The sequence below is a fragment of the Python bivittatus genome, unplaced genomic scaffold, assembly GCF_059951505.1.
Source record: "Python bivittatus isolate LINGU-HERP-01145 unplaced genomic scaffold, Pbiv_v1 ctg000310_np1212, whole genome shotgun sequence".
Taxonomy (NCBI): domain Eukaryota; kingdom Metazoa; phylum Chordata; class Lepidosauria; order Squamata; family Pythonidae; genus Python; species Python bivittatus.
Genome location: NW_028277054.1, coordinates 4289695 through 4301288, shown reverse-complemented (window position 1 = coordinate 4301288; position 11594 = coordinate 4289695). Strand labels below are relative to the sequence as shown.

At 38.8% G+C, this 11594-nt stretch overlaps 1 protein-coding gene across 2 annotated transcripts; it reads left to right on the top strand.

Moving 5' to 3' along the window:
* The first annotated feature begins 229 nt into the window (after positions 1 to 229).
* On the top strand, positions 230 to 11238 carry CD79A (CD79a molecule). Of its 2 annotated transcripts, none has more exons than XM_088139893.1 (5): positions 230 to 752; positions 4260 to 4754; positions 7542 to 7660; positions 9448 to 9513; positions 9907 to 11238. In XM_088139893.1, exons 1-5 carry the CDS (start codon positions 698 to 700, stop codon positions 10027 to 10029), a joined length of 858 nt encoding a protein of 285 aa, XP_087996019.1. In that variant the 5' UTR covers positions 230 to 697; the 3' UTR covers positions 10030 to 11238. The 2 variants fall into 2 exon arrangements, with proteins under 2 accessions (XP_087996019.1, XP_015743967.2); XM_015888481.3 differs by having other exon boundaries at positions 234 to 752; positions 9445 to 9513.
* The last annotated feature ends 356 nt before the right edge of the window (positions 11239 to 11594 follow it).

The window sequence follows — 11594 nt, the reverse complement described above, 5'->3', positions numbered from 1 at the left end:
ACTATGGGAGTTTTTTTTCCCTTTGGCACAGGGGTTGTTATGCAATGGGCCATGTGCTGCTGAACCAGTCTGGTGGTTCAAGAACCTTCTAAGATTGCCCTCTTGCAATCTGGCAGGGAAACAGTGATTTCCACCTTGCTCAGGTATGATGCCACAGTATCCCTGTTATACCTCCTCTGGTCTTCAGATGCTCTCTACACCAAGTGGAAGAATATTTAGTGTTTGGCAGAAAAGAGACCCTTGGATCCACAAGATTCCAAGTCCTTTGCTCTTCCAAGAGGACTCAGCATCAACTCTTGTTCATTCCATCTGCTCTCCGCAGTCCCCAAATGTTTCCAGATGAGGATATTCAGTATGTTCAGATCTGCCAGACAGGTAACCGCTAGCAGAAGACTTTATAAATAGCAATTCTTGCTTTTAGCGGTGACATGTCCTAGGGACAGAATTCTGGCTGTCCCTTCTGCAGAAGCATAAGATGCTCTATGTAACCTAAAACTGAAGCTTCAGTGCACAGCAAGCAAAAAAAAGAAAAAGACCAACTTCTTCATTGGGTGGAGCAAGGGAGCACCCAGGCGCATCGCCTGGTGCCTGCTTAAAACAGGAAAAGAAAAAATGAACAACTAAAACAACCCTGAAGTCCAGCAGTTACTGTTGCGCAGATGTGAAGGACAATCGTAGCTGTGAGATAGTTGACAGGATGGAAGTTGGTCGATATCATCTTTGTTCTCTGCTTCTCCTGGGGGCCTTTTCAGGTAAGGTAATATTGGAGGCTCTAGGGATTGGAGACTCTGAAAAAATGGGGAAATCCGGACTGGTAGCAAACTCTACCAGGTAAAACCCTTTCCCCGCCACTTCTACGGAGAGCTTTCCCTGCTTGTTTTGTGTTAAACTGCCTTTAAAGGCCAAGGAGCAACGGGGATGGTAGCTTGGAAGGGACAGGCGTTGTTTGTTGTTGTCGGAAGGTACAGGCGTAAGATTGCGCAATTCTGTGTTCTAAGTTCAAAGATAAATCCCAAAAGTCAATCAGTTTCAAAAATGGGAAAGGCTGGTGTATGTTCGTTGTGGCCCTGATTCCTGATGACGACCTGGACAAGTCCCTGCAGTTTTCTTGGCAACATTTTCAGAAGTGGCTTTGCTAGTATTTACTTCTGAGAGAGAAACTGGCCCAAAGCCACCCAGCTGGCTTCGTGCCTAAGAGAGGACTAGAATTCAGGTTTCCCTGCTCCTAGTCCAGCATCTTTACCACTACACCAAACTGGCTCTCTTTATTGCTAGGCTAAAATGTGGACCTTGTACTTGAATCTGGAAGAGGCATGTCAGTCCTGAAAGAAGTTCCAGGACAGACTAATTTTAAGAGTCAGGGCTGCAAGTGAAGTGTTATTCTGATATGGGATGGAAGAGAAAAAGTTGGAAGAAATAAGGACTGTTCTTATAATTGAAAGGGGATTGGCAACCATCTGTACTATGTGAATAGTGCAAGATTCAATCTTTTGTATCTCTAGGTAGACCAAAGCAAGTGGAACATTAGCCTGAATTCATGTAAGGCTGTTCCTCTGTTCCACGTTTTTTGGTATCTGAAATATTGAAGATTCCATTTTTCAATATGTTTAAGTGGAACTGCTTAATTAAAACTGCATAATTAATTGTCTATATTTAATTATTTATAACCTCCCAGTTTTCCTTATAAAAAAACCCTGTTCCTGAAGAGGAGCATTATAATTCCCCTTATTTTGATTTTTGAAACGTTCAGATGGGGTCATCTCAAAGGATTGTTAAAATAATAAATTAGAAAACCCTCTTCATTGATTTATGCCTTTTTATGTTTTGTGTCTAGGGGTCCTCAATAAAAAAAGTCTTATTGAAAAAATTAATATCCTAAAAAAAGGAAAGGGGCAAGGGTGGGTTGAAATGAATATTTGCCTGTACAATCTTATACATGCCTACATAAAAATAAATAAATCTTAGACAATGGGTGCCTGTACCCAGATAAGTTAGCCCAGAATTGTGCTACTATTAACTATTAACTTAGTAGTTAAGGGTAGAAACTTAAAATTACTGCAACATGATGAAATGGATACTATAAAATATCTGCTGGATATATATACACCTGGTTTAAAACAAACCATATTGAACAAGCTGGGAACAAGACAGAATTCATCTTGCAATCATTGCTTCTTGAGCCAGTTTTTGGATTGCTTTCCTGCCTTTTGAAATTATTTTTATATTGCACAACCACTGCTTAGCTAGAGGCTTGAATAGCATCCAGAAACCAACCAGGAGTGTCAGGAAAACACATCATGAATTGTGGTTTGTGCATCATTCTTAATTACAGTGCAATCAATAAATCAACAACTGAATCAGGCCGTTGTTTCCTGTCAAAATAAACCATGGTTTATTCAGACAAACCTCCCCCATTTAATACCATGCTAAGCCAAAAGCAAACATATTGTGGCTTAGTCTAACGTGCATACTTTTTCTTGCTTTTTTTATTCATGCTTTTATGAGTCCTTTTTTTATAAGAATACAAGATCCCTGCTGGAATCAGCCTTGAAAGTCATTATATTTATTCACTCTAAGTACCATTAACTGTTCATCCAATCAATAGAACAAATGAAATTTCTTATGGTACACTGATCTGGCACGATTATCCAATAGAGGTTGTTGGTTTTTTTTTTCAAACTGAATGTGTTTGAGTAGATTTGGGCCTCAATATCAGATAGGTAAAGTATCTGTAAAGATTTGAGACTGTTAGATTTAGACTTCAGAAAAGACCAGTGATGTCAGTGATGTCAGTAATCGGAAGTACATCTCTAATGACAAACACCACTGACTTTAAGGGCACTTAAATATTCTCCATAATAAATATTCAAGAATGTATAACCTTACAGTACAGTCTTCTGCATATTGACCCAGACATCATTCCACTGGGTTAGTGAGACCCACTTCCAGGTATTTTCCCCAGATTTTCTCTAAAGCAGTGTTCAGTGACTTTAAGATGTGTGGACTTCAACTCCCAGAATTCCCCAGCTAGCATGGCTGGCTAGGGAGTTCTGGGAGTTGAAGTCCACACATCTGAAAGTTGTTGAGGTTGAGAAACACTGCTCTAAAGCAATATTCCCTAAAGCCCTGTCAGCCCTCCAAGGTAGGCCAGGTCAGGGAACAGACATTGCACGAACCATTGGAACTCTACTGCTAGAAGGTATAATAACAATCTTGAAAGCCCAACAGAAATTCTTCCTCTCCTGTCTTATACTAAAGAAAATCAAGTCCGGCCAATCTTGAGTTTTTTCCTCAGCCCCTCCTGTCTATCCAGGCTAAGCTGGTGTTTCCATAACAGTTGTTGAGTTCTTTCATCAAGGCCATCTCTGCATTCCACCACAGCCCTAACTTTTAGAGGTACACTCCCTCCAAAGACTTCTCAAATCTGGTTCCACTGAACTCCGCAAGTCCTCTGCATACCTGGGGGGCCATCAAGTTTCCCCCTTTTAAAAAGCGACTCTTCTGTTTCCTGTCAACAGTGGCAGGAAAAAGGAACTAAAACTACCAGCAGCCCCTTGAGGGATGTTAGAAGGGGCAGCACACTGTGATGGAGATGTGGTTCACTGGTCTTACCAGTAGGGAAGGAACTCTGGGGAGAGTTTGTTATTGGAAAGATTGCAAGATATATTGGGGAACGAAGGTGGGTGGGAGTGACCCCTTTTTTTCATTGTTGTGTAGGCCTTGTTCCTTACCCTGACATATGGATATTCCGTGAAATTTCCTCTGGTTCACTTACTAAATTTCCACCTGCCCAGCTGCCGTAAAAGACCCAGACTGGGTTCTCATGTTGCTGTGGTTTATTGACCTCTGAGTTGGTGTGTTGGGTGAATCCACCACTATGGTTTGAAAACCTTTGTTTATGGCTTAGTGTATTGTGTAAAACACAGCCAAATGTATTTTATTCAAGAAACCAAGGCTAAGTATGTGAGAAGTTAGTCAATAATCAAAGGAGTTTTGTAGTTAACAGCTCTTATAATAAAATAAATCACATACCGTGTATTGTCAAGTTAGAATTAGTCCATTTCACCTACTGCATGCCAACAATACTCTTCCAAAATCAAAGTTATATGTTCCCATATATGTACAAACAATCCTTCTAGACAGTGATAATGTAAATAGAGAACATAAATAGTTCTCCATGTACTATATTTTGTTTCTAATCTCATTGTTTCCTTCAACACGTTTTGTACACCAACATTTTTCCCTCCTCCTATTTACAGGTTGTATTTATGGAAACCTAACCATTTATACCTCTAACGTAACTCCAGCCATAGAGCAAGTCAATAGCACAGATAGCACAGATGAAAATCCTGGAAAAACAAAATATCATGTTCTAACTACTGAGACTGTGGCAATGGAGCCTACCATTCAGAATTTCAAGCCTTTGGTGGAACATCAGACCCAGGTTTCTGTAATTATGAAACCAGTAGATGCCTCTCAAATCATTTTGGAAGGGAATTCTGCTACTCTGGAGTGTAGATTTACGGCCCCATCTGGGGCAAAAGTCTCCTGGAAAAAATCTTGCTCCCCAAATTGTAGCAACAGCCTTGAGGTCTTCAATAACAGCCACCACTGGATCTCTGCAGACGTCGGTCGTGGCTTTTCAAAACTCTCTTTCCATCAGACCCAAAGGAATGATACTGGGATGTACTACTGCTCTGTTGTTGCTTACAGTGGCCGTGGGCTATCATGTGGAACATACCTATGGGTCAGGAGTGAGTATGAACCTCATACCAATAAGGGTTGAATGGTTATCTTCTGCAGAAGGATAGCAGGGGCACAAATGATGTACAGATCTCTGTCCCAGTTTTTGATTGATTGATTGATTGATTGACCATGCGATCAAGTCGGTGTTGACTCTTAATGACCACATAGATAGATCTTCTCCAGGATGATCTGTCCCCAACCTGGCCCTTCAGGTCTTTCAATGGTGCACTAAATACCCTTATAATCAAGTATGTACACCTTGCTATCGGTTGTTCTATTCTTCTCTTTCTTTCTATTTTTATCACCATTACAGACTTCTTTAGAGAGCTAGGTTAGACCTCAACATAAAAAGCCAGGTACAGGCTAGCTAATGGTGCTTGGGAAGTTTGAGGACTGATGTTTGCTAGATGTATATAATGCCTTTCCTCTAATAGCTCAAGGCAATTCCATCCTCCAGGGTTTAACTCAACAAGTTTCTGAAGTGTACAGTGTGCTAAGCCTGGATTGAAGATTCAGATTTCTGTTAAGGGGTAAATCTTCCTGGACAACTTGTGCAAGTCACTGTCTTTAAAGCTTACTCTGGTTTAGAGACTAATTCATGTATGACAGAAGAATAGGACCTTGGCAAGATAGATTGAAGAATATAAAGCTTATTATTCAATCCTATGTGTGTTTCCTCAGAAGTAAAACCTACTTCTAGGTTTTAAAAAACTGTATTCCAATGCATTTCTATCACTGAGAGAGACTCCCAGACTTTTTAAAAAGTTATTTTTAAAGAATTAAATTTTATTAATAAAATTTGAGGAAATACTGTTGGTTTTCTGTGTTCAATATGTACCTGACATTTTCCTCTTCTCAGAATCTTTAGCATAGCCACCAGCCTTTAGTATTTTTATTTGGTATGTTTTTATCTATTTCCCCCCCACAAGAATAACTCTGTGAGGCACACTGAACTAAAAGAGAATGACTGGCCCAAAGTCACCTACTGAGCTGTGGCTGAGAGTAGGCTAGTCCAATACTTTTACCAATGTACTAGCTCACTCTCATTAGTTAGTTAGATCTGAGAGCATTCAGAATTAGGGGGGAAAGTTTAGGAAAATAGGAATGCCTAATTTGTCAGCAAATTTGAGGCCAGGGGAAGAGATCTTTCCTTTCCCTTATGCAGACATAGACACACACACACACACACACACACACACACACTTATTTCAGCTCTGAGCTTGTCATTGATTACAAAGACATCTTCAGTCATTCTGTGTCAATTTTTTGGAAGCAAAATCTTCAGTGGAAAAATATAGAAATAGCCTTTGGAAGGACTGAAAGCATACAGCCCAAACACAATTAATAAGCACGTTAGTACTGGTTGATACGAATATAAGGTCTAAAGCTGATTGGGACAATGACAAACAGTGGATTTCATATACTGTAGCAAGAAATCCTGGGGGGGAGTGGGGAAGGTTGGGAAGAGAAACCTATATAGTATTATTCTCTGAAGATATATGAGTGAAAAATTCTTCCATATATATGTATGTGTGTGTATACACACACACACATTCCATTCAATCGTGTCCTATTCTCTGACACTGCCTGGACAAGTCCCTGCGGTTTTCTTGGCAAGATTTTTCAGAAGTGGTTTACCATTGCCTCCTTCCTAGGGCTGAGAGAAAGTGGCTGGCCCAAGTCACCCAGCTGGCTTCGTGCCTAAGGTGGGACTAGAACTCACAGTCTCCCCGTTTCTAGGCTGGTGCCTTCTAGGTATTGAGGGGTATATTTCTTTAGTTGTATGTTCTTCCACAGAACTTTGGTCCCCAACACAACTTCAGTCTGGTCCAAGATTACAGTATCTCAATATATATGTATATATTTAAATACATCTCCATCACAATACACTGAGAATTGGAACTTTCATTTCCTTTTTGAAATTGCTGCTTGTCTGTGATATGATGCACCACCAGCCCACACATTATTTAATTAGAAGTTTTTAAATTGTCAGGAAGTGTCTGCAAAACCTGTTGGAGGAAGGGACTTCCTCATAGGAGAAATCCAGACAGCTGGTTTAACACAGGAGAATTCAAAACTGAGCAGGCAAGGATTCTAGAAGATTGTGTGTCCCAGGTCACCTATGCTCTCCTAGGCATTAAGGGCACAGATACAGAGACGTTTAAGTGCATATAACACATCAACATTATGGGGCAAATTAAGCAAGACCAAGTTAAGTCGTCTTGGTTTCATGGATACTTGAATTAGATAATGCTGTCCAGACTGGGTCTGGGGGGGGTATATGAGACTTAAATATATACATCAATGCATGTAATCTTCTGCTCATTAGAATGGAGAGTGTGCCAAGCAAATAACATCCACAAGTTGGCTATGTTTAACTAATATGGTTTAACTGGTTATTGAACTAACCCATTTTCTGGGTTTGTACCATATAAAAAACCGGAGAGTAACTAAATGACCAGTGTTACAGTATATGATAAGCCACCCAACACTAACCAAGATTAAAATTAGCTAAAGTTAGCGTGTTGTGCAAATGCAGCTGTGGGATTTATAATTGACCTGCTTATGTTTATTGTGTCAACAGAGTCTTTTTGTCAATGTATTCGCCATTTTGCAAAAATTGCTATCTGACAAAATGACCTAAGGGAATTAACAGAAGTATCTATGATTTGCAGCACGATGGGTTGGCAGTGTAGATAATTCTGAAAAAAAGAATTCCAAGTGGGTGGTAAATAGGAAGACCAGGAATGTTGTGAGGTTTCCAAATCAATTGTCTATTTCTGGCTGTCTTCTAGGACCTCGCCCCATCTCCTTCCTGAATATGAGTGAATCCATAAAAAACAAGATTATTACAGCAGAGGGATTCCTTCTACTTATCTGTGCCATTGGCCCTGGTCTTTTTCTTCTGTTCAAGGTGAGCTGTTTTTCCCTCCACGCATCGTTTCCATACATGCATATATCGTATGACCCTTTCTGAATCTGTGTGTGCATAGTTTCCAGTCACCAGATCTTGTTCTGCTTTTGATCACTATGTTAAAGCATGTTCTGCTTCCTCACAGATGCACTAGCAGACAGTCTGATGGAAACATCAACTTGTTTGAAAAGCATCATTAGGAGGCTTCCTGAGGCTAAATTATTCTTGGAGCTATATTTTGGATTTCTTTTCAACACGTTTTTTCACAGTGTGGACATCACATCAGATCCAATTGGCAGTAGCCATGAAATGGAATATCAGATAGGCAAGCTGTTAGCTGTACATGTTAGGAGGAATGTATCGTTGATTTCTCAAGATAAAATTCTATTGTTGCCTGCTTTTAGTAGAATATTCCTGAAGTATTACATTTATGTTTCCATTTTCTTCCATCACTGAATGCAAAGCATCATATGTAGGTCTCAGACAGTTTTTCATCTGGGGGTTAATCAGGCCCAGACTGTTAGTATAAACAAACAAGCCGTATCCTGTGTCTTCAATCCATGCTCTAGTAACTGTCAAATATTTGTTGCTACATACCCATTTCCACATGAAAATCTGTGCACAGAACATAAAACTGGACTTCTACAAATATGAGGTTAAGTCAGGACTTATATATGCTTAGAACAGATCCACAGAAATTGATGGGACAAGTTGGCCATGGCTAACATAAATCTTGTCTACTCTATTATGGTAAATATTAAATGAAATGGTTTTGTGTAAAAATTCTTCCCATTTATTGTCCAGAATGAAGCTCTATATCCAAGCTCCCCATTATATCTGACAGTTTAATTTACTCAGCTATGTGACAAGGCCTATTTGAACATGTGTTTACCATCTGCATGTGAATAGTTTTTCCTGGTTGATTTTATTTATTTAAACTGATTTATATGCCCCACCCCCCCATCTCACTAATTGGACTCTGGACAGCTAACAATGGTTAAAAAATAATATATCTATATCAAACCAGTCAATCTTAAAGGAAATCAACCCTGATTGCTCATTGGAAGGATTGATAATGAAGCTCAAGCTCAGATACTTTGGTCACGTAATGCGAAGAGAGGACTCTTTGGAAAAGACCCTGATGCTGGGAAAGATGGAAGGCCAAAGGAGAAGAGGACGGCAGAGGATGAGATGGTTAGATAGCATCACTGAAGCAATGAGCATGAAACTGAGCAAACTCAGGGAGGCAGTGAAGGACAGGAAGTCCTGGCGCAATATGGTTCATGGGGTCATGAAGAGTCGGACACGACTTAATGACTGAACAACAAAAGATATAAAAATTATATGACAAAATGACTGCTGAAGAAGCCATACACAAGCAATGTGGGTTCAATTACTTTCCCAACCCCCGTGCCTGGGAACAGCCAGGTCTTCAAGGCTTTCTGAAACATCAGCAGGTCAGGATCACGGTAATCTTGAGAGGTATGGTCTTCTAGAGGCAGGAACAACTGATTGCTAGATGACAGTCCCTTATTGATGGGACTCAGAGGATGCCCCTCTTGACCAGCCTAATAGAATGGGTAGAAACAGTGGGAGTAAGTCCCTTACATTTGGCCCTTAAGCATCCTACATTGACTATGTTTTTAGCTGCGTATAGTACAATATTTAAGTACAGTACTAAAACATTTTTATGCTAACTTCACCAAAGCTGAAGTTAAATATAGGTCTTAAAAGCATATTATTAGTTCTTAATGGATCCTAGCATCTTCTTGTCTCATTTGCAGAAGAGATGGGAAAATGAGCGCCTCTTGCAGGCCAAGAAGAAAGCTTGTGAAGAGGAGAACCTGTATGAGGTAAGTCAATGGAATGTAGGCATATTGCAGAAGCAAAGGAGATGAAGTAATGTTATATATAACAGTGGAAATAGGAATTCCAACTAGCAGACCTATTCTACTATCTACTCCTAATTCTGACACAGGAATACATAGATAGTGTAGCATGATCGTGCTATGGAGAGGGTGCACTAGAGGGATCCCTGATAGATATTCATAAATGGAAAAACAATGGAAGGTATTTTTCCAATAGGAAAGATGTTAGTTTCCACTTGGTCTTATTTTTATTGTATATGCTGTATTTGCAGTCCATGCTTAGTAATCTAAGGTTAGACCAGCTTGCTTGGGATTTTAGCCGTAACTTCCTCAGTACATGACCTTCAAAATAATGAGCTCTTTGTCTTCTCCTTTTAGGGACTGAATCTGGATGACTGCTCAATGTATGAGGACATCTCCAGGGGTTTACAAGCTACCTACCAAGATATAGGCAATGTCAAAGTGATTGATTTACAGCTAGAGAAACCAGAGAAACCATGATAAAATGGTCACTTCATAGTCATTTTCTAGAGTTTATTGAAAATGGTTATTTTAAATTTTTTCTTGATTTCTCTTGCTGATAATGTGTATATATGTGATGGTGAAGGGATTCAATATTTTCCTATTTTTAAAGAATAATAATTTGTATAAGTTTTAATCTTCAGTAGGGAAGTGAGCTCTGCATTGTCGAAAATTGGCTTGAATAGAATCCTGCAAATGAAATAAGCAAAAAGATATCCTTTGATTCTTCCAAACAAAATATTCTGATAATATATATTCATTTGGTATTTCTTAATTCTCTTTATGATTCCTGATTACCAATATTTTAAAAGAAGCATCACTCTGAGATTCTGAAACATATGGTTAAATGAAACAATGGTTAAATAGTACCTTCAGTGACATTTACGATTGATTCGTTCCTTGTGCTTGCTTTCAACTTCTCAGTTTGTGTGAAAAGAGGCGTGTCTATAAACCATATTTGTATTCATTTCAAATTAATATTTTCTAAGTTGAACATTTAAAAGATTATCTCATATTTGTAAAAAAAACTTTGCTGTGGATGGTGTTTATTGTGTAATATGTATGCTCTCACTAGGGAAACAAAGAAAAATGTACTCACACATCCCAGCATTTAAAGTAGCTGCATATAAGCCTGGTAAAATAAAATAAACAAATGTCTCATTTTCCCTGCAAGAACATAAATGGATAAAAGTATTTATGGTGCTTCATATGAAGAAATAAGACAGAAGAGGCGGCCTAGGAAGTCCAGCAACAGGTCTATATTCTCTTTGGTAAAACATTGACTCTTATGACATCTGCAAAAAAAATTTAAAAAGAAAAGGCCGGAATGACGTGGACGAATAAGCCACTGCAATGTTTCTCCTCACTGTTTATTTGCCATTTTAATGCTTTCCCATTCTCTAAGGGAAAATACAGCTTTATATATACTGCAGACTTGTGAATAAAAAGCCTTTTCCTCATTTTCTTCACAGAGCAAAGAGTAGCAAAACAAGTGATAAGGTTTGTGGTTGTGGGATAAATTCCAAAGACAATGGATTTTGGTTTTCATGGGCATCAACAGCTTTCATGGGATAATTCTTCAACACTTGGCAACATTTTTAATCCAAGCCCTGTTGTAATCCTAACTTAAATTTCCCTCTTTCTGATTGTGAATTAGGATTTTAATAAACTAAACTTTATGACTCAGAATCTATGGCTTTGATATATTGTTCATTGAAGATGTCTTAGATTACTCATATCAAAAAATACCTCATAATTTATATTTTATTTATGTATTTAGTAGCATTGCTACAGGCAGTTGGTCAACATGTCAAGCTTGATGAAGACTAGGCTTGACTTGGAGCATTGCTTTCTAAGACTTAGCCAGGGAGTCTGTCTTGAGCAAAATGCTTTAAAAAATGAAATATAAAAGTAATCAAAAATACAACCTTAAACATCTTATAGACTTGAGACTGACTACTGAGTGAACATGTGTAGTACCTTTGTATGCTCTTTAGTTTGCTTTCTTTAGTTACAGAAATATCAAACTAAATAAAAACAAGTAG

Coding starts and splice junctions, on each gene's coding strand:
- CD79A (XM_015888481.3), top strand. CDS start 698: ATGGAAGTTGGTCGATATCATCTTTGTTCTCTGCTTCTCCTGGGGGCC. Junction 7,661..9,444: donor GTCTTTTTCTTCTGTTCAAG/GTGAGCTGTTTT, acceptor TCTCATTTGCAG/AAGAGATGGGAAAATGAGCG. Junction 9,514..9,906: donor AAGAGGAGAACCTGTATGAG/GTAAGTCAATGG, acceptor TTCTCCTTTTAG/GGACTGAATCTGGATGACTG.